This window comes from Carassius auratus, chromosome 20 (genome assembly GCF_003368295.1).
Source record: "Carassius auratus strain Wakin chromosome 20, ASM336829v1, whole genome shotgun sequence".
NCBI lineage: Eukaryota > Metazoa > Chordata > Actinopteri > Cypriniformes > Cyprinidae > Carassius > Carassius auratus.
In genome coordinates this window covers 9,450,832-9,472,409 of record NC_039262.1, presented here as the reverse complement: position 1 = coordinate 9,472,409, position 21,578 = coordinate 9,450,832, and the positions used below count along the sequence as shown (strand labels likewise).

The 21,578-nt window shown below is 35.2% G+C and overlaps 2 protein-coding genes across 2 annotated transcripts; both read right to left on the bottom strand.

Annotated features, from left to right (window-relative positions):
• Positions 1 to 40: 40 nt before the first annotated feature.
• Positions 41 to 5,260, bottom strand: pla2g7 (phospholipase A2, group VII (platelet-activating factor acetylhydrolase, plasma)). Its single transcript, XM_026290906.1, has 11 exons — positions 4,979 to 5,260; positions 4,370 to 4,515; positions 4,135 to 4,285; positions 3,895 to 3,988; positions 3,731 to 3,799; positions 2,723 to 2,894; positions 2,464 to 2,577; positions 2,274 to 2,365; positions 1,680 to 1,850; positions 1,451 to 1,599; positions 41 to 898 (listed from the first exon to the last, which is right to left on the bottom strand). Exons 2-11 carry the CDS (start codon positions 4,469 to 4,471, stop codon positions 798 to 800), a joined length of 1,215 nt encoding a protein of 404 aa, XP_026146691.1. The 5' UTR covers positions 4,472 to 4,515; positions 4,979 to 5,260; the 3' UTR covers positions 41 to 797.
• A 2,203-nt stretch (positions 5,261 to 7,463) lies between these two features.
• Positions 7,464 to 18,146, bottom strand: LOC113120818 (adhesion G-protein coupled receptor F1-like). Its single transcript, XM_026290889.1, has 18 exons — positions 18,061 to 18,146; positions 17,551 to 17,611; positions 17,244 to 17,256; positions 16,976 to 17,116; positions 13,039 to 13,194; positions 12,891 to 12,940; positions 12,105 to 12,163; positions 11,813 to 11,949; positions 11,482 to 11,700; positions 11,160 to 11,390; positions 10,581 to 10,727; positions 10,253 to 10,452; positions 9,975 to 10,154; positions 8,447 to 9,763; positions 8,192 to 8,233; positions 8,072 to 8,104; positions 7,882 to 7,951; positions 7,464 to 7,526 (listed from the first exon to the last, which is right to left on the bottom strand). Exons 1-17 carry the CDS (start codon positions 18,072 to 18,074, stop codon positions 7,910 to 7,912), a joined length of 3,042 nt encoding a protein of 1,013 aa, XP_026146674.1. The 5' UTR covers positions 18,075 to 18,146; the 3' UTR covers positions 7,464 to 7,526; positions 7,882 to 7,909.
• Positions 18,147 to 21,578: the final 3,432 nt, after the last annotated feature.

Here is a 21,578-nt window from a genome sequence, read left to right as displayed (position 1 = left end):
TAATCAGACTTTATGTATGGTGGGAATAAAACAAATACCATGACATTTTCTGTTTAATAAAAAAAAAAATCCCATATACATAAAAATGCATTTTGTGACTTTACTGGAAACCATAGAGATACTGAAATTTCAATACAGAGTTTATTTTTTTTCACTGACCAAAAATTAGTAGTGTAAAAACTGATTCTATTGACTTACAAATCAGGGAATTACAGGTTTTAGTTACAGATTCAGAGAAAACTGAGGTATCTTTCTACTTTTTCAGATGTTAAAACTGTTAGGCTGAAACAAGCAGGATATGATGGATATTTCACAGTATGGTATTTCATATTTCCTAATGGTTGTCTACCAACTGTCCCCTTGTAACATCATTCACAGATTTATTGAAGACATTGCATTGATATCAAAATCCACTTAATATAATTCTAAAAACATTAAGGCATGACAAAGGATGGTGAAGTGTAAAAAAAAAAAAAAGTTAAAGTCTATGGCACTGTCTGGTTCGCAACTATGTGACTGTTAACAAGTAGTACCTTTTATAGGTCATCCTGTATAAATTGTAGTTTTGCAAAAATACTAAGTGTAATTTACATCAGATCACAGTCTAATCCATCGTACAAATTAAATCCTATTCATACACGGCAGTCATAAAAACTTTTGTTTTTAAATGAAATAAAAAGATTTTGCATGATGATAGATTGGACCTTTCTCAAATATATAACCTTCTGACTATTTGTTACATGCGCATTTGCAATATTACAAAATCATTGTACAGATACACATTTTATGTTGCTCAATTAAATAGATGACTGTGGTATATTAATGTTGGTTCCTGGAATCAAATTGTCATCTTTTCCATCAATTAATGGATCCCACTGATTAAAGTCTCTGTCCATATCTAGAAAACAAAGAGATAAGTTAGCTATTGCAAAAACAAGAAAAACAAGTTTGCAATGTTACGTACACTACTGACTTTTTGGGGGGGGGGGGGGGGGGGGTTCTTAAGTTTAGCAAGGCTTTATTGATTTGATTAACTTCTATTTTCAAATATTTCAAAATGTCATTTATCAAGCTGAAAATGTCAAGCTAAATTTTCAGTAGCCATTACTCCAGTCTTCAGTGTCACATGATCCTTCAGAAATCATTCTAGAATGCTGATTCCGTGCTCAGGAAACATTTCTTATTGTCAGTGTTAAAAATGTTCAATTCAACGTTCAGCTGCCTAATATTTTTGTGGAAACTGATTAATTTTTTCTAAGAAGTTCAAAAGATCAGCATTTGCTTATAAATTTTTCCGTAATATAACTGTCTTTAATGTTTGATTAATTAGATTCATCCTTGCTGAACAAATGTAATAAAACTTGTTGACCCCAAACCTTTTAAGTGTTTTTAATAAATAAATAAACAAAGTCATCTGGAGCACACAAACCCCAAAAGATAAATAACTAACTTAAGTGGCGCTGAAGGAAAGCCAAAGTTGCTTTGTTGGAAAGATCCAAGGCTATGTGTGGATCTATATCTCCTTTTAGCTTCATGAGCCTTCCAATCCAGTTCCCAGTAAGAAATGTGAAATCTGGGAAGCTCTGATGGACCGTCCCTCTGCCAAAAATGAGTACAGCACAATTAAATGAAACACATTTTTTTTTAAAGATTGAATTACCACTTTAAAAAAAACTGACTTGATGGTTATCATTTTTCTAGGAAAGATAGCAGAGTCCAGCTTCTTCATGCGGATGATATTCCCAATCCACTGGAATTTTTCAGAGTTTATAAAAAAGATTGGCTGCTTCACTCCTGGGAAGATCTCCTCGTCCAGAGGAAACATCCAGGTGTCCAGTGCCACACCACACCTAGGAAGCAACAATGATGCCAGGATGATTATTTTGTTTATTAATCACTTTGTGCAGACTACATGTTGCTACAAACATGCTACTGTAATTAGTTTACCAAGTGACTGTGACTTGGCTAGTTTAATTTGTTCCTGAAAAATCATGCTAAAAAAAATCATGTTTTCCTTAAACTATTCTCCCGATGACTATTTAGAGTGCATGATAAGATTTCAAGTAGCATGCCAGTATGTATGAAAATGCATCTAAAAAACAGGAAATATGCAGAGGTTTTCACAGACACCAGTGTGAAGGATAAAGTAAAGTCCAACCGCTCTGAGAACATTGTTTCTCAGACAGCTTGATAATTTTTTATCTAACCACAAGATCTCCTAACTCATAGTTGTCATGATATGTACAGGGGATCCTAATCAGCTCAAAACATACTTGAATTTGACGTCCTTGCACAAACATTCGATCACCGTTGCGCCTCCAAAGGAATGTCCCATAATGGCTATCCTACACAAGTCCATGGAGTTCTGAAACGCAGGAAGGCTCATTGTCATTCCACAGAACACGATTGAGCAGTTCTCAATTTTAACTAAACTGATTGAGTTTAACTTATTGTTATATTCACCTCCATTGTTGACAAATCAAAGTCACACTGTAAGACGTTCTCCACAGACTTTCCTGAATTGATGTCAAATAGAATATCTAAGGCTCTGATGCATTCGTCTGCTCTTTGCTTTACCTGAAACATAAAATGATATTGGTTTGCATGGACCACAGACAGTTCCTTCAATGGTGCATTTGCCAAGATTTAAATATCAGAAAAGGTCCTGGGAATGACTATGTTTTGGATATCAGATGAGTAACAAGTAAGGTGATTTTCTCACTTGCTTGTTTCTTAGAGGAAACTCATTCTCGCCTGGTTTCAACGGCCTGTAGTACATCCAAACCTCCTCCAGATTATCAGACACAGGCTTGGCTATGTCACATGATGGATGCTTTCTTGTTCCTGGCTCAGCATGCTCTCTGAAGTAAAAAGTTGCAGAAGAAGATTCATCCCTGAAATTAAAAATATATTTTAGTGAAAGAATACACAAGACAAAACGCAACACATAAACATAAGTGATCTTGAGATTTTTAACAAGAGTGAGAATGTATAATGTTTTATAGATGCAAAAAAAATCGCATTTTTAGTTAATAGACAACTTTCACAGACAAGGTTTATATATATATATATATATATATTAAAAAAAAAATACAGTATATGTACATTTATAACACTATGCTATACTTACATGGAACTAGTTAAAGTTAACACTGATACAAGTGTTTCAAATACAAAGACTGAGGGAGTCAATGCAAATTTGACATTTTATTGGGACAAATGAGATTCCAAAAAATATATTTGTAGTTTACGTTTACCACGTACTGAACTTAACTATGACAACTTGCGCTTCTGAGAACCCCGGAAATATGAAATGGTCCCATAGAAATAACTAGTATATACCTGTAGTTATAAAAAAAGTTACCTTATTACTAATAAACTTAAAAAGTATTTCCAAAGTTGCATTTTGAATTCATTTTAACGCCAGTTGAACTGAGATCCTAGCTTTATAATCTGAAAAGCAGTGTTTCACCAATCCTGCAGTCCTGTGTTATATGTCAGTCCACCGGTAAACACTGTTAAGAATGTGATGACCTAGTTCATACTATTGTTTGCATTCTTCTCACACACTTTGACTATTACAACATACAAAACCTTTCACTGGTGTAGGGCAAGGAGAGTTACTGAACAGCGGTTTGTGGCTTGTCTCTTATCTCAATGTACTGGTCCAGTTGCAAAGAAAAAAAAAAAAGCTTTTTCCAGCAAATAAATTCCAACTGAAAGCAAGCACCTGTGCTCCACTGCTGCAACAATGAAGCCCTGTGATGCCAATTCAACACATATGGCCGAATACAATGTCCTGAAAACACAACACACAAAAACACAGTGGCTTTGTAAAACACTGAATCAAGGATTGAGATCACATTTACAACTGAAACTTCAAATCAAACACACCTGAAAGCTCCCAGTCCATGAGAGAAAATAATAACAGGATACTTGCCATCCGGTTTAAACGACGCATTCCAGGCTGCTGGGATTTTACAAGACCCTAATGCAAACAAACATAGATACATTTCCATAGCATGTCAAAACCAATGTTTTAACCACATCTCGAAATGAGTGAAATGCTGAGGAAGTGGCATGGTTGGTTGACATACTCAAAGAGCTCAGTGCACAGTAACCAAAATAACTTACCAAAGAGGTAGTTAAAAATTCTTTCACTGAGTGCTCTGTTTATCTTCATAAAGTCTGCGAGGCCATTAAAATACTCCCTGCATGGGACCCAGTCTGGCAGCTGATGATTCTTGGATGCTTGGCACGGATAGTAGAGTCTCAAGAACGTACCCTTGAAGAAATAGAAATACATTTTTTATATCTGCTGATGACACACAAAAAAAATTGAGTACACGCAATTCAAATGCACACTTACATGGACTGTGTGGCCCACCATCAGGTCTGTGCATCCCACCTGGTGGGGTCCTTTTCCTGGTGGGATACTCATAGTGTTGTTGTGCCCGCTTGAATTTCCCATTGTGAAAACAGCCAGCCAGTTCCAATTAGGAATATACTTCAAACCTGAAAAACAAGATATACACATTATCATATCAGAGATCATATCATACACGTCATGAAATTTTCAAATAAGTTTGTTGACTCTTTCAGCTGGCACAGTTCTTGGTGCCTTTTAATTATCTCGGTGCTTGTTAATAATAGCCACATTTTGGTTAATATGTCATATGAATACAGCTTATTAGAGAAGTAGAAGGTCAAGTGAGCTCATCGTGCTGCTAAGTGTAATAATAATAGCTGCCCACACTGTTATGGTTTACATAAATATATCACAAAGGCATTTAAATTAATGGTCTGACAGTTCGCAAAATATGCAAAATCGTTATGAAAATAAGTGATGAGATAGAAAGCCACTGTCAATAGCGAAACCGGTGACAACGACCAACTTGTTTACAATTAGCAGACTAGCCACTGCCATGGCAAGGCTTCGAACAACTTTTTAAAAACTAATTACGATTTAACGACTTACCCGACGTTGTCCAGGGTCAGCTGAACGAGTACATCAACGTTAGCAGCACTAACGTTACATAAAGTGGCAGCTAAAGTCCCCGCTAAGCAGGCGGAGCCTCATCCTGACCGCGAATCGATCCATGTGTCACTGTCACAGATCCTGCTCAATTTGGATCGGTGTGGAAAATGTGCCGTCTTTTTGTGAAAGTCTCTTTGTGAAACAAATCTTCTAAGTGAACGATAAGTCGAAAGAACGATTCGTACCGAAAACACATCCCTGCTTTCCTGCGTGTAATGACGGACTGTAGCACGAGCCAATAGCATTCGAGTGCGGGCTGTGAAGCAGCATTTCATTTGTTGGACTTTCTGAACGAACACGCCTCCTTCAATAAACAAATGAGTACGGTTCAGGAGTTACGAATCTTGGTCAATGAATTAAGCTGTTTTTATGCAATCTGTGGAATTAACTAAACAAACAAACGTGATGGAGTGAGATCCAGGTCCAGGCAGAAGATGAATGACAGATATATATATTCTATCCACTTATCCATTATGTCACATGTTTTCCTAATATATATATATATATATATATATATATATATATATATATATATATATATATATATATATATATATATATATATGTATGTATGTATGTATGTATAGATAGACAGATAGATAGATATGTATATATATTTATGTATTTTATATATGCATGTGTGTCTGTGTGTGTGTGTGTATAAATATATATATTACATTTCGGCTGTGAACGATCTCTTTGTTTTGTAATGATTCAGTTGAGCCAATCAGGGCTAGTGAACAAATCTGAATGAATCTTGATTCTTTTAACTGAATTTGAACAAAACTGATATGAACCAAATGGCAGGATAAACTCATCCAAAGAGTTTGTTTGGTTCACATTTCACCTCTAACATGATGCAGTGTTAGAATGGCCTGCAGTGAATCAGCAAGTTACTAAAATGGTTATGGACAAAATAAAGACACAACTTTTCTAATATCTGTTCATCAATCTGTCCATTGCACTTTTACTTTTGGAGCACTTAAAGGATTAGTTCACTTCCAGAATAAAAATATCATGCAATACGTTCATGTCTTTCTTTCTTCAGTCTAAAAGAAATTAAGGTTTTTGAGGAAAAGAAAAACAGGATTTCTTCTCAAAATAGTGGACTTTAACAGGGACCAATGGGTTGAAGGTCCAAATTGCAGTTTTAATGCAGCTTTAAAGAGCTCTACACGACCCAAGCTGAGGAAAAGGGTTTTTTTTTTCTAGCTAAATGATTGTTAATGTAAAAAAAAAAAAAAAGGAAAAAAAGAAAGAAAATGTACATACTTATTAACCATAAATGCTCATCTTGCACTCACTCTGTGATGCACATCCATGACTTCACATGTAAAGTAGGCAGAAATAGTATTGGATTTTATCCTCCAACTTCTTCATTGTGTTGCCTTTTTTTGAAAAGGGCGTTTGCACATTCACTTTGAAAACATTGGGTAGGTACTTCTGCCTACGTCACACATGAGTCATGATCTTGCCAGCATGACAATATAATGTTTGAAGCTGTGGACGCGCATTGCTGGACCTTTAACCCTGTTTGTGTGGCTTATATGGTGACAGTTTATGCCTTCTGCAGGTGTACCTTTGGACAGGCCATTGTGTACACAGGAGACACCCGTGAGAAACAGCACACTGATGGAGGAATTGTGAGAGTTCTGATCGGTGTGCTGCGGGAAATATAGCTCTTACTGTTGTCATTATAGGTGTGATCTACAGGCAGAACTAAACCATCATATTCAACATCTGAATAACATCACTCTTTGAAAAGCAAAATATTTTATTAATTAATCATCTTACAATAAACATCTTTATTAACAATCTTATCTCTCTATTTTACATATGCCTTTAAAAGAAACAAGGAAATAGGTCTATCAAGAATAAAAAAATAAAATAAAATAAAATAAAAACAACACAAAAATGTATATTTGTCAATCTCAAGAAGAGTGCTTAACATGTTAAATTAACTTTGGTTCTTCAGATATTTTAAGATATTTTGTCAGAACTACTAAATAGTACATAGAAGTGGATGTCATAGTTTTTTTGATGTTTTGCAAAACAGAAGCAGAGCTAAAACTAATCAGCTTACTTGCAAGGTAGGTGACCACTTTTTTATATTGCATGCAGAGATACATCTTTATCAGACATGTAGAACAGTGTAAATAAAAGAGAACAACAATCAGGGTAGAAAACTACAGATAATCGCTACATATGTATACAGCAGCACTTATATTGTTCTTTTAAAAAAACAAACATGAACATCTATAATATTTTTTGTATCTGTTTCTCGCTGTTTGTTCCTAATTTTATGCAGTAAATAAAAAGGGATGACCACAGCCTACACATTTTCCAAAGGTGTTAAGTCTTCTAATGTACAAGAAGTACTTTCAGGTCTTCACCAAACAGTTGTGCTCGCTCTCGTATTTTTTTGTTTTTTTTGCTGCTGTGGGTTCAGAGGTGGATCAATGTCCTATATTGTTTTTACATGCTCCTTCTGCAATACACATTGGAAACAGAAAATGTATTAAAGAAATGTTAAAAAAATGTATTGTCTTCTGTAGAGCTGCATTTGAAGTTGTTTAATGAACACTGACTCTGTTATGGAAGTGAATATTGAACTGAACTGTATCAACATTTGAACTAAACTGGGCAAAATAATGACACTGTCGCCTCTTGTAGAGCTGTGATACAGGTGGAATGGAACTGCTTTTCCCCCTGTTTATTACCGTGTAGCTGTTTTGAAAACAACCTGAATTATATCATGCACTATATAAATAAATGTGTCTAGACAAAAAAAGAAAAAGAAAAAAAAGAAAATAAATTAAATTAAGGTATATCCAAACACGTACCTTGTGTGCATTTATTTATATGGATAATTTATTTTGTGGTTGTTACTGTTCCTTGATCTTTTCCAGATTTCTGGTGGAAGGAAATCATTATATATATATATTTTAAAGGTTTTATTTATTTATTTAGATTCATTCAAATAATTTTAACATATTTTGAAATCAAGAATTGTAGGTGTTTTCCAGAACTTACCCCAAGAACTATTCTCAATATTTCATCTCGGACCTGAAGAAAAAACAAACAAAAAACATGTCAGTGTCCTGTGGTACTAATAATAAAAAAATATATCACTATATCAATATCAGTGTATACCCTTTTTTCTGCAAAACATCCTGTCAACAAGATGAAGAAGCCCTGGAAGTATAGATGATATAGGAATCAGGTATAAATGATTAAATATATCTATTGTACTATTTATCTACTTACAGGGCGCACATGTTAGGTAAAACTATTAACTGCACGGTAAGTCGCTTTGGATAAAAGCGCCTTCTAAATGCATAAATGTAATTTAATTTAATTGTAATTTATTTGAAGTGTTATGACTTGAATGGAGAGACTGGTTAATACCTGCAGGGAGTTGACAATGGTGAACGAGTAGTGCACTACGTATGTAAGAAACTGTGTAAAGTCATCCATCAGAAACACAAAAAGCCCCAGAATCCAAGTCCCACCAAAAACAGGCGTGAGAAAGATAACCACTTTGATGATGCTCTTCATAGCTTCTTTGTCTCCCTTTTTGTTGCTCTCAGCTCCAGATGGCTTTAAAACAGTTGCAATGACCACTCCCATGGAAAACATGTTCACCAGAATGATGGTCCCGACTGGGAAGAGAAATGCGTGGATGGATCCCTTCATTGCTGACTGATAGGTGAGCCAGCACGTTTTGGCGCTGTAGTATGGAATGTCACTTGCTAGGTCGTAGTACACATATGTAACAGCCACAGTCACTGTCGGACAGACGTAACCAATGGTGAATCCGAGGATCATGTACACCTTTTTCCCAATGTGGCTGAAGACGAAAATGAGCTGGTGGACCAACATGACGCTCAGACACAACATCCAAAAGAACATTGCAAGGTAGAAGTAATGCTTCGCCACCACCAAAACAAGGCATGTGGTTTCATTTAGGATTGATGGGAAGGAGGAAGCTAAGAAGCTGCAGTCGGCCAAAAGCAGACACAGAGAGATGTTGAGGAGAGCAGTGTGCCGGAAATGGGAGAGGCTGGATTTGACTACGGCTTTCCAGACCAAACACTCGATGATGATGTATACGATGAGAGAGCATATGGAGATTCCCAATCCGATATACGTGAGCTCATCTAGTAAAGGCATGCTTACTGCATGCTTAGACATGAGCATGGAGAAGGAGGTAAGATGGTTGCATTCGCAGTAGGCGAGGTTGCCGGGGCCTGTAACGAATTCGCAGCCATCATCTGACCATCTTTGCTCAGTGACGTTCCAAAAAACACAGGTCATCGTGGCCTTGCTGTTCACTTCATTTGGAAAAGCCAGTCTGATGTTCACAGACGACTGAGTGTTGTTCTCAACTGTGCTGGATACAACTATGCTAGGAAACGTTGCACCCTCGTAGCCCTGATTTGGCAGGCGGTTGGCCAAGCTCTGCAATCCTACTGTTTTCACCATATCTGCTGTGGCATTCAGCTCAACGTCCACGTTGAAAACGGTTCTGTTGCAAGAGCTGCCATTTCGGCAGATCTGAAGCTGAATGTTTGTGGAGTTGTAGCCCTGACTAGCATTTATACGGATGCTTTTCATAAGGCCTTCTACGGAAGACAAATATTGTGAAGCCAGTGTACTGGTCTCTTCTTTGTCTCCCACTTCCCAGGATGTGTTCAACATGCTGCTAGCTGAGTCGATGAAATCCTATAAGAGAACAGATTTTTTTCCTGTAACTGATTAGTGCAAATATGCTAAAGCATATGGCCATTTTGACAATGTTAGAGCCTGAGGTACATAGTGAAATTATATTATATTATATATTGTGTGCATATACATATATATATATATATATATATATATATATATATATATATATATATATATATATAGTATGTGAAATGGTTAATATGTTTACTTCAAGAAGGTCCTCGCCAAGTGCCATGTTCGATGATGCTTTGTTCATAGTTTTGAAAACAGAAACAGCAGTCTTAATGTCACCAAAACTGTTGTCATTATCTTCAGATGTGTTATTTTTCAAGCTCTGAAAGATAAACCGAGCACCATCTTGTGTTGCTCCAAGTCCTTTTTCAAAATCCTTGGGAGAGATAAAAATGAGACATTTCCACATTAAAGGCACAGTTCAGATACCAATAGTTAGGTCTTCAAGTTTTTAAGACACTCAGCGTCAGTCACCTGTGCTGTCAAAGCTACATTATTCAGGACTGCTTTAACACAGAGAGAGATTTCTTCCCCCCATGTTTTCCCGTTGCATTTGCGTTTCATTAAGCCCTGTCTCCCTGATGCAGTACAATCTATAATGGCTGTTTCATTATTCTTTGTTTTTGGCCATTTTCTCCCATCAATTTCTTGCGCTGCACAAAACAGGTCACTGGCTATAAAAACAAGCAAACAAACAAACAAATTAATCATCCAAACATTCTTTTTTCACTTAACCAGTCACCCAGGGCTTATGTACAATGACAGTCTTTTGCATTAGTAGAGCATGATTTTCAGTACTTACGGTAAATGATTGGTACTCTTATTGTGCGATTTCGCAGCTGATTCAAAGAGTTCTCTATAGTGCAGCTGGCCTCAAGTGAACTTGGTTTGCCTGGTGCCAGACAATCAACAGGGAAATCTGCTTTATACTTGATTATTCCATTGTTCTCTGCAAAAAAAAAAAAAAAGAAGGGAAAAAAATAAAAAATAATGGAAATGTATAGAGCTCATAAAATTAGACCATATCCATCAAGTGTCCAAGTACTTACAATCTATCTATCTATCTATCTATCTATCTATCTATCTATCTATCTATCTATCTATCTATCTATCTATCTATCTATCTATCTATCTATCTATCTATCTATCTTGTATATTTTAAAACCAATGTCTTTTTGTTTGAAAAGAAATGGCATTTATTTTAAGTTTGAAATATATCTAAATCCTTTTTGGGGCCACTGCAAGCCAGATTTTTGAAGTTTATCTAAAAATAGTTTAAACGCTGTGTGACTTGCAGACTCAATTGATTATTTGCTTTATAAAGATGATAAAACGTCAGCTTCATGTTCCATTGAAAGAGATGTAGAAGAGATTAGCCTACCGTCTTTAGGAGGTACAATTTCAGTAGCTCCGAGTTTTAGCGTGGCTTTGTAGGTTTCAGTGCTGTTTTCGATGGAACATAAGAGGCTAACTGTGGTGGATGATGATGCAGAACAATCTGCAGTTTGTGGATTGCTTGTCACATTAATGACCTCTGGCAGAAGTGCAATCTGAATAGGAGCCATGGCCATGTGAGCTATGTTCCCACTAACAAAAAGGCAGATGTATGTTCCTGGCATATCAAGAAAATGAGAATTGAGAACAAAAGGTCACAGTATTATAAATGGCATTCCACTTCACTCATATGATTGCATTCAACACACCTGACCAGTATCCATTTGTCTTTAGAAGTGTGACTGTAGAGAGATCTGTACAAGTATCTGACAGCTGTACTTCACTCCCTGGTCCTAGAGTCAATGTTGCTTCATAATCTCTGGACATCTGCCACACACACTTGTTCATAGGCTCTATACTGGTACAGTTCAGCTGTTGTCTTGAATTGTAACACACTTTTCCTGTAGGTGCCTCCATGTATACCATGCCTACAAATGAAAATAAAATACTTTTAAAGTACTGTTAATTAAAAGATGGGTAGGAATGGCTAGATAGATCAAACAAGTGATCAAAAATATTGGTGTGGTTGCAGTGTTTTACCTAGTGACTTAAGACTGAGACTGTAAATGGTGCGATCTGTCAACAGCTTAGAAATTATGCCTTGAACTTTTGGGGTGGCAAATATAGAACTAAGAGAGACTGTGAAATTGTGAGCGTACGTATTTAAGCCTGTATATCTGTGTGACAAAAGAGAAGAAACACAAAGGTCTTGGTTAGATCTTACCAAATTAATAAACAATGAAAGAGTATTTGAAGTCGTTATAATTACTTTATTTATATTCATATCATCAAATAAAAATGTAAGACAAAAATGATGAGAAGAATATCTTACAGGCTGCCTTCCATTGTCAATGAGTTGAAGGCATTCAGCACATTAAAAGAATTCAGCAGCTGAAAAGCAAACGTGTTAAGATGGTGAGTAAGAGTTTTGTTATAACTGAGTAAATAACTGCTCTGTAATTTTAGTTACATATTTCTTTCTTAGCATGGCTCTCTCGAATAAGTGATTCGGTTTAGTTAATAGCGCCTCCTAGAGGTCTGCTCATTACTTAAAGGTGTCATATGATGTGATTTTCTGTTTTTTCTTTTCTTTAGTGTGTTATGTAGCTATTTGTGCCTGTATAAATATGATCTGCACAAAGTTACAAAGTTCAAAGTCTCCCAATAAAGGATATATTCTATCTAAAAGAGAAGGCTTATCAAGACCGGGTTAAATATATATACGTCTCAGTTCAAAACTGTATGACGCAGCCAATCCTCTTTTGCTGAAATCACGTGATGCTACAAACTCCGAACCACTGATTCTAAATAAAATATTTGTAAATGTTTTGTGACTTCAAGAAACAGTTTGAATTATAAACTTACTTAATCACAAATCAACATTTAATTTATATGTATTTATTTATTTTGTGAGTGGCCATGCAATAAGTGTTATAACGTACAGTTAGTGTGTCAGTCTTTATCGCAAAATGGGGTTTATTTGGCTATAATCACAGACTGACTGTACATTATCCCGTATAAAGTTAATATTATACTATGAATTCTGCAGCTGCTTAAAGATAATCTACTACATTTTAGAACAAGTAATCATTTACCAAATAAGGAGATGCACACCTACCAGTGTCTGGACTGTTGAGGGGCTCCCAGTGAGTACACCAATGAGTGAAACTATAAGGTTCACAGAGGGAAACAATCATAAATGTTGTCCAGAATTGCACATGTGATGTCTGACTTTTACTTCAATTTGCTATATTTTGACAACTTACCGTTCACTTTTGGCAGACACAGAGGAGTGTAGTATGAAATATTTGCCACACATTTGTCCACATTGCAGCATTTATTTACAGTGTCACACACAAGATTGCTCCAAACATAGTCTGGTCCACACCAGCATGTTGAATTTTGGCCAATTATCTCACACTCTATAATAACATACATAATCATATTGATTTATCATATTTATGCTGTTTTAAAATGTAATCTGGCATTATTTTTAATGTTTATTAATGTCAAAACTATTTTTTTTTAATATACATATAGAATTGATCTATTGGTAAGCCAATGGCAGTCGAGTATTAGTTGCACAGGGAGCAGAACTTGAACATCGTTTTGTTTCAGAGCCATAGAGAAACATTGGAAGATCCAAAGTGCTCAAGAGTTTGAGGGTGTTTATGCTATAAAAAGGAAAGCTATGTGCCTGTGGTACTTGTAACACTGATTCCAGGTATCCCGAGAGGATGGACAATATAATTTATTTCATTACATTACCTAAACCCACACAAAACAGAGCAAAATGTCCTTAAGTATTCAACCCCAATCTCAATGAAGACTTTTATTTTCTGGTTGTCATACACTAATTAAGTATTATTTTCATCTGCTCAAGCAGAACATTAATGCCCTCTTGTGCTTCAGGAAAGTGTCTGGATAAAACTAGCTAACGTTAAAGAGTCCATGCTATTACAAACATAAATAGCAAACTGTTCTCACATCATGTACAGTGTAGGTCAAAAACACATAAATGAAGGTCTACATTTCAGTGCCTCTACATATTAAACTGGTTAAATGTACATAAATTTGCCTAATTGCCTAGAGTTGTTACCGGTATGCCTTGCTCTGAACCTCAGAGGTTGCTCATGAGGCAAGCACGTGCTGGTACGAACGGAAACACAGCGACTGTTGCATGCATCAACCAACAAAGTGGTCTGCACTCCTGTCGCATGTCGCAACTCGCCTGCCCCAGCCCACACTGCTTTGCTCTGTCCCGTCGGAGCATTGAGATGCTATGTAGACTGGACACAAAGCTTCAGGATCTCATACCAGCTCTTTGTCTGTTATGGAGTCTGGCAGAAGGGGAATGCCGTCTCTAAGTTTTAATCACCTCAAATTTCTCCATATACACTTATATACACATATGTGGATGCTATATGTATATTTGTTTTCCCAAAAATCCTTCGGGAAGGTTGGGGCTTCAACAGCATCCCTGTTTCAAGTGGATCGGATACGTTTTCCTAGTGTTATCCAATCTCATCCAGTGAGGTAGTGCTTTGACAATGGTGAGTGAAACTACTTGTTCTGAGCCCCAGCCTACACCTAATGCAGGTGGTTCACAAAGGGCACTGGAAGGGACAGCACCCATGGTGCTTTGGTAGGGATCCCAATTAGTTGGTCACTGACATGATGTCGAGAGGGACCAACTGAAAGGGAACGTCTTGGTTACGTATGGTAACCCTCGTTCCCTGAAGGAGGGAATGGAGACGTCATGTTCCGTTGCCACGGTTGCTGTACCACCGCTGAGCCACTGGCTCAGCTCCTCAGCGAGAATCAGGCATACATGTCACCTGCAGCCTTATTATACTCACGCTGTGATCAGCGACAACTGGACGCAATAATTGTATGCCAATGTGCATTGGCTTGTTTAGTTTACAATCGAAGTAGATTGCTCTATCGAAGCGAAATCCCAACTAGTTGGTCACCGACGTGACGTCTCTGTTCCCTCCTTCAGGGAATGAGGGTTACCATACCAAGACGTTACTTTGTTTTCCATTCATTGACAGACAAGTTTACTGTCCCCATATTGGGAGAAATTGGAAGTACAAAAAAAGGCGTTGTGTGTGCTGTGTGAACATGATGTAGTTCTAGACTGAATGTGAATGTGCATTAATTATCCCACCCTCAAAAAAAAAAAAAAATTATCAAAATGAATTAAAACAGTGAAATACAAACTCAGAATTTGACGCAAACCTGCAATATTTAAATGTTAAAAAACATATATATCTCATCCCATTTTATTAACTAATGTCTGTGCTGCTGACATTTGATGATCAAGTTCAACCATACTAATAAGTAAAACTTCCTTCAGCCTGAGGTTTATTCATTACAATTTTAGATTTTATAGCTTTTACATTTGCTATAAATTAAAAACAATCAAGCCCTGCTCATATTTAAGCAGTAACTCATAAAACAGTAACTAAAAAAATTACAAAATACATTAATTTCCATAAAAAGTAACTAACATAATTAGTAACTTTTTTAGGGAGTAACGCAATATTGTAATGCATTACTTTTAAAAGTAACTTTCCCCAACACTATAGTATAAGTTAAAAGATGGGTTTTATTCATAGGCTAGGGTGAAGTCAAATAAAATGGGCCACGTTTTGGTTAATTACTTATAATACCATCAAATACGCTATGCATAAGATGTAATGATATACAGTGTGTGTGTGTATATATATATATATATATATATATATATATATATATATATATATATATATATATATATATGGGTCTCTATAGGCATATATATATTTAAAATGTGAAAAAGTGTAATTCTTAAAAAATTCTGAGTTAGACTATCAGAAGGTAACTTCTTGAGCCTATAGGTACAACATTCGGTTAAAATGGGCCAGGTAAATGTTCGACAAGTATTCGACAAGTATATCCAGTTAAAACTATTTTTTTTTTCATAGTAAATTGACACTATTGTCTTTAGTGTGCCATTGAAACAACACCATAAATGTATTTTATTAAAAAGAAAGTTGAACCAATATTTCATTAAACAATGCAATTAAAAATGCACTGATCATGTTGTATAGATGTGTGTTACAGTGCATTGCTGCCTTTTGTGTGTATGTATGTGTGTATGCTTGTCAAATACTTGTCGAACATTTTGTTAAAGTTTAGGACATATTTGACAAAAAAAAAAAAAAAAAAAACACACAAAAACAACAAACAAACACAAAAACACTTTAATATTTCCTATACTTTAGGTCGTAACATAGCACCTAGTCAGGCCAGTTAAAGAACAAAGTCTCTTTTTAAAATATATATTTTTATTTATTTATTGAAAGAGCATGTCAAACCCTTGTTATTAAACCTTGCTTTGTTGGTAAGCTTACTTACAATTGCTTTAGTACCCTCATTAGTGATTAATGAAGTTTACTATGTCAGGCTCACTTACCTTTAACATTTCTCTGACAAGCTTCATTTCACACTCTGCCCTGCCCACCTTAAAAAACTTATTATTACTTATTATTATTTTTACATGTCAACAATTGTTGAAGCTACAATGCAAGCTCAGTTATTATGATTGGCTGTAACAATTAAAAGAGATACGAGGCTACAACCTTTTTAGTCAAATTTTACCTGATGACCCATTTTAGCTGACTTCACCTAGTTAATAAATTATTCTAATATTAGGCTCCTTTTCCCGTAGCCCATTAAAGATAAACTAACATGATCTATAAAGGTGCAAAATGTATTTACTTATATTTAAGAATCATGATATTTTATGATGTAGTTAACAAAGTCGGGAAAATTCAGTGTTGATCCGGGGTGTTATCATCTGTGATCATGTTGACCGTAATATGAGACTTCTCTTGCTTGCATTGTGATCTGTAAACCCTCACTTCGATTTACCCACCGTATTTATTATAAAATAATTTATATATCCCTCCATGGAATATTTAATTCCCAATTGAATGGTGGCCCTTCTGGTTCAAAATTGTGCAAAAACATCATGGGATAAAGTTTTCACACTGACAGTTGTCATTGAAAGAGAGTGTGCAACTCTGTTTGTTTGTCAGAGGGAGCAACAGTAACTAAGGGGGGCGGGGCTTACCAATAGATCAATTGTAAATAAAACAATTAAATCAACATCAGAAAGAATAACCTATTACTCGAATCATGGTAGAATTAACTTACCTGCTGCTATTTCAGCATCTGTGACTGTTACCCCTGTTGTATCCACAACAGTCCCAATAAGTCCAGGCAGATGGACTGCAACATTTAATGTTTTATTCCCTTCAATCATGACCTCTGCCCAATAGGTCACCTCTGCGGAAGCTGAAAACATATACATTGTAAAATTATAAATTTGCTGCATGTTTTATTTGTGTGTGATATAACTCTATATAGTGGATTTTAAAACTAGATTTCGGAAAGGACAGTGTCTGTTTAAATAAAGACTTACCCACATATGAAGTCTGTTAGGTAACAGAAGAAGAAAACAGTCAGTACTTTTGTTTTTTAGTCATAAACAAATGATCCTATCTAACAAAGAGAATGGGATTCTCACAGTATATATTAGAAAACATACATTAAATACTGTAATGTTAACATTTAACATTTGAAGCTATTAGGTGATGACTAGTGTTAAATGAATTAAATGGCATGATCATCAGTCAGAGCAGTATGTTGAAGAGTATTTGGCATTCAGATATATATATATATATATATATATATATATATATATATATATATAGCCCTTATGAACTTACTTGGCTAAAAATGAATAGCGCAGTAAAAAGCAGCATTCCTGCACCAGACTGTGTCTTGATCCTAAGGAGATCACATTGAATTTTTAAAAAGACAATGTCAGATGTGCAATCTCTCACTTATTAAACCTCATCAAACCACGAAACTAAAAAAACTTTGCCACAGCTAGATGCTGCCTTTCAAAACACTGGCTAAATAAATTCATATGGAAACCTGTTATTTTGTTTCAATAATTGCCATAAACCGAATATAGAAAAGATATCACATATTAAGAAACAAAATTGTGATACATTGTTTGAAGATCAAATATAAAACTAATAAATTCATAAAAATTCACAATGAGTTTTAAAATGGTTTGATCAACATATTCTGTGAACCGCAAAATTCTATACATTTGTAAGATAAGAGTATATATGTATTTTAAGATGAATCTTTTTTTAGATAAGAACCTTAATTATCTTATTTGAGCACTTTTCTTCATATATATATTAACCAGAGACAAACATACATACCTTACAATCTGCATTTTAAAAGAGAGGATCGGCAAGTTTTAGAGAATGTTATCTGTCATAACAACATGTTCCCTGTGAACCAGTTTCCAGAGTGAAAAGTTGTGCTGAATGAGAATTAAGGAAAGTTGACAAATGCAGTGGGGCGGGCGAAAGCTAATTTACAAAGCGCTCACTCACATTTGCATTTCACATTCCCCAAGTCCATAGGCCACCTGGATAAGTGAACACACAAAAGTCATGGCTTCAGTCTTTCCATTGAGATTTGGCTAACAAATGTAACTCAGAGCAGCATGCTTTGTCCAACTATGTTTGGTTAGATTGTAATTTGTGGCTGATTTAGATAAATAATTTTCATGTTTAAACCTTGATGTACTTTAAGAAATAAGACATTTAGACTTAAGAATTCTGCTATTTTTGAATGTCAAATACTAGGTGACCTGTGTACGAATTTGTTTAATGTCAAGCTTCTAAACTGTGTTATAGATAAAGCTAGACACAATTCAAATGAACTTTCGGTGCCCATTTCAGCCCACTGAAGTAAAATCTTACTTCCAATCTCAAAGACTGTATTTGTTCTCAGATCAAAGGGGAAATAACACTCTCATATATTAACCTTCCTATACCTCGTTTGATTTGTTGTTTTAAGCCTCCAGTGATGTGGTTTATGGTTCCCTGTTATGGTGACCACTACTGCATCCAGCTCATCTAACCCACATATGACAATGGAAATATGTGGTAACATACTATTTATATTCAGGATCAGGTGAAATCACTGAGCCTCTTTATTTGACTGTTGTGGAGACCTTGAATATAGACAGTTTCATAATGTTACCGTAATGTTATGAAAAGACAAAATAAAAGTGTATAATGATTATAACATGTACATTTTATAACTGTTAAAGTGTTTGGTTTTTATCACACACGATACACATTTAAATCTAACTTCTTTATTATTTACAGTACCTCACACATTCTAGTCCAAGTACAACTATATAGATTCAAAAGATTTTCTTCTCATCAAAAATGTAATGTAAACATGATTACTGTAAGTACTGTTTACACTACTGTCAACTTACATTTAGTAGGAGATTTACTAAAATGAAAGGTTTTAAAAAGAGAGATGTATTGTTAGGGAACACACTTGCAAATTAGTGTCTTGTTTTCTTCAAACGTATTTGTTTGTTAAATAAGCATCCATGGAAATGATTCTGTTTTGCATGCTCATTCAAAATGACAAAACTTGCACATGAAGGTTAATAATTCCTTTCAAGAAACCAAGTAAAATTTGAGCTGGTGTTTTGTTGTCATTTGTTTATTACCTATTATTTGATCCTATTCTATTCATATTATTCAAAGGTGAGGTTGCATTCAACATGTGATGCAAGCTGAATGTGAATGTCTTCTTTCCTATTTATTTATATCCTATTATGTGTTTAGTGCATAACAATAGCTTGTGTGTTAAAGAAAAAGATTAGAAACAGTGCAGAAATCAACTTCAGTACTCAGATCATGAGGGAGAGTGTTTAAAAAAATGTTTTCTATTTTTTTATTTTGTATTATTATATATGTATTTCTTTTTTATTTTGGAATGTTTTCCGGATCTGCACCAGAGCAACAATATAAACAAATCAGCAGCACCACAATTTACATCCTTAACAGTAAATTCAGGAATTGGCGTCCAACCAGTGACTAATCCAGTAATGATAATCTAAAAGTGTTCTCACCAAGATGAAAGGCACGCAGCAAATACATGCAAAATTCTGACTATGTGGCCATTCAAATTCAAAATAAAATCAGCTGTGGAATAGGAGTTCCTGTAAAGTAAGTAATTAGAACCAACAATAATAAAAAAACATCAATAGAATTTAATAGCAATTGACATTAACAACAATTCATTCAGATTTTTCAGGTGAAATAATTATATATTAATACCTTAAGAGAATTTTGTTCTACAGCTGATTATACAAAGTTGTATTAATGATATAACAATTAATCTACGCTTCCAGGAATGTGTAATTGTCTTTTATATTAGTGAGGTTGACATTTAGCAGTGGGAACTAGGTTACAAGCCAAAATATCCCATGACATTATGAGTCATACTGAGGGGAAGTAAAATAAAAATAAATTATTTTGAAGCCTTTATTTTACCATTATGGTCTTCTGCATCTATGAAAATGAATAAAGTACCAGAGGGCAAGTTATTTAAAGTAAAGAGGCAGTTCTGTCAGGGTTGTTTTGTCTTCAGGCTTCAGTGCCTTTTGCTGTTTTGCTCTGTCTCTTGTTCTCACGAATGCAGTACTCCGAGAAGATTCCATCTCTCATTTCTCTGGTATTCGGCTGTCGAATGAGCTAAACTGTGGAACGATACTCATCTGCCTTGTTCATCTGCTTTCAATAAAGCTCAGTGTAAACCCGCAACTGAATCCAGCCCGTTTCTCCTGACAATTTCATTATTGGTGAAACAACTTTACTGTGCATTGCACTTTAAATGTGTAATTGTAATTGCAATGTACTTCAAGTATTGAAGCTTGATCCTCTTGCACTTTGGTCCCCATCTGGTTGCCAGTTATGTACCCTCTCCTTTGTTGGATGTTTTATGTTTTATGTTGTCTATATGTTTTATGTCTGCCTATGCAGCAGTACCCTGTCTCTAAACCAAATTTCTCATAAAGGAAGACGAATAAATGAACTTGACTTGACTTGACTTGACTTGTGTGTGGAGAATTAGGCATATCTGAATTTAAAAGAGTGTCCTACCTACATACATTGGAGTAAATTGATAAAAAAAAAAAATGTAATTTTACAGAAAATCCTCAAAATTGTAATACAGTAGTGGAATATTGCATATACTATATTGTATTTATTCTACATTTTATGATAAAATCATATAAAAAAGATATATTATTATTTAAAAATCTGTAATTTAGGCTCTGTTTGGTCTTTGACCCTGCACAAAGTTTATTTTGATCCCGCTAGGTGGCAGTAACCCAAGGAAAAAGAATCAAATTTATATCTTTCTAAACCAAATGTATTTCGATTTTACTGAAAGGAGGTATTGGTGTCTCGGTGCGTTCTTTATGTCTCCATTTTTGATGTCTGAAAGAATTGGGCATACCTGAATTTAAAACAGTGCCCAACCTACATACACTGGAGAAAAATAATAAAAATGGTCTCAATTTACAGAAAACCCTCTGAATTTTAACAGTGGTGGAATATTCCATATATTATATTGCATGTTTTATTGTAATTGCATGATAAACACATAAAAAGTAACTGCAACTGCAACTGATGAACACAGCTACGTGAATTTGTGCTTAGTGTACACACCTCCTCAAATTTGGAACCATGATCATGATCGACATGTCTAGCTGATGTGATAGCTACGATCAACTTTCTTGACGTATGACACAACACATGATGATGTCATCAACAACAAAGATAATCCAAGATAAGATTAATACAAGTTTTTGGCTGCATTGCATGTTTTTTTATCTGCACATCTGAGACATATTACAGTG

What these genes read in the sequence shown, in the direction of transcription:
- LOC113120818 (XM_026290889.1), bottom strand. An exon ending in AGATGCTGAAATAGCAGCAG is followed by an intron (nt 13,195 to 16,975) that starts GTAAGTTAATTC and finishes ATGTTATTATAG; the next exon opens with AGTGTGAGATAATTGGCCAA. An exon ending in TCTCAGTCTTAAGTCACTAG is followed by an intron (nt 11,701 to 11,812) that starts GTAAAACACTGC and finishes TTTCATTTGTAG; the next exon opens with GCATGGTATACATGGAGGCA.
- pla2g7 (XM_026290906.1), bottom strand. Translation starts at nt 4,471, where the DNA reads ATGGGAAATTCAAGCGGGCACAACAACACTATGAGTATCCCACCAGGA. An exon ending in CATGGACTGGGAGCTTTCAG is followed by an intron (nt 3,800 to 3,894) that starts GTGTGTTTGATT and finishes TTGTGTTTTCAG; the next exon opens with GACATTGTATTCGGCCATAT. An exon ending in TTTCCTTCAGCGCCACTTAA is followed by an intron (nt 899 to 1,450) that starts GTTAGTTATTTA and finishes TTTGTTTTCTAG; the next exon opens with ATATGGACAGAGACTTTAAT.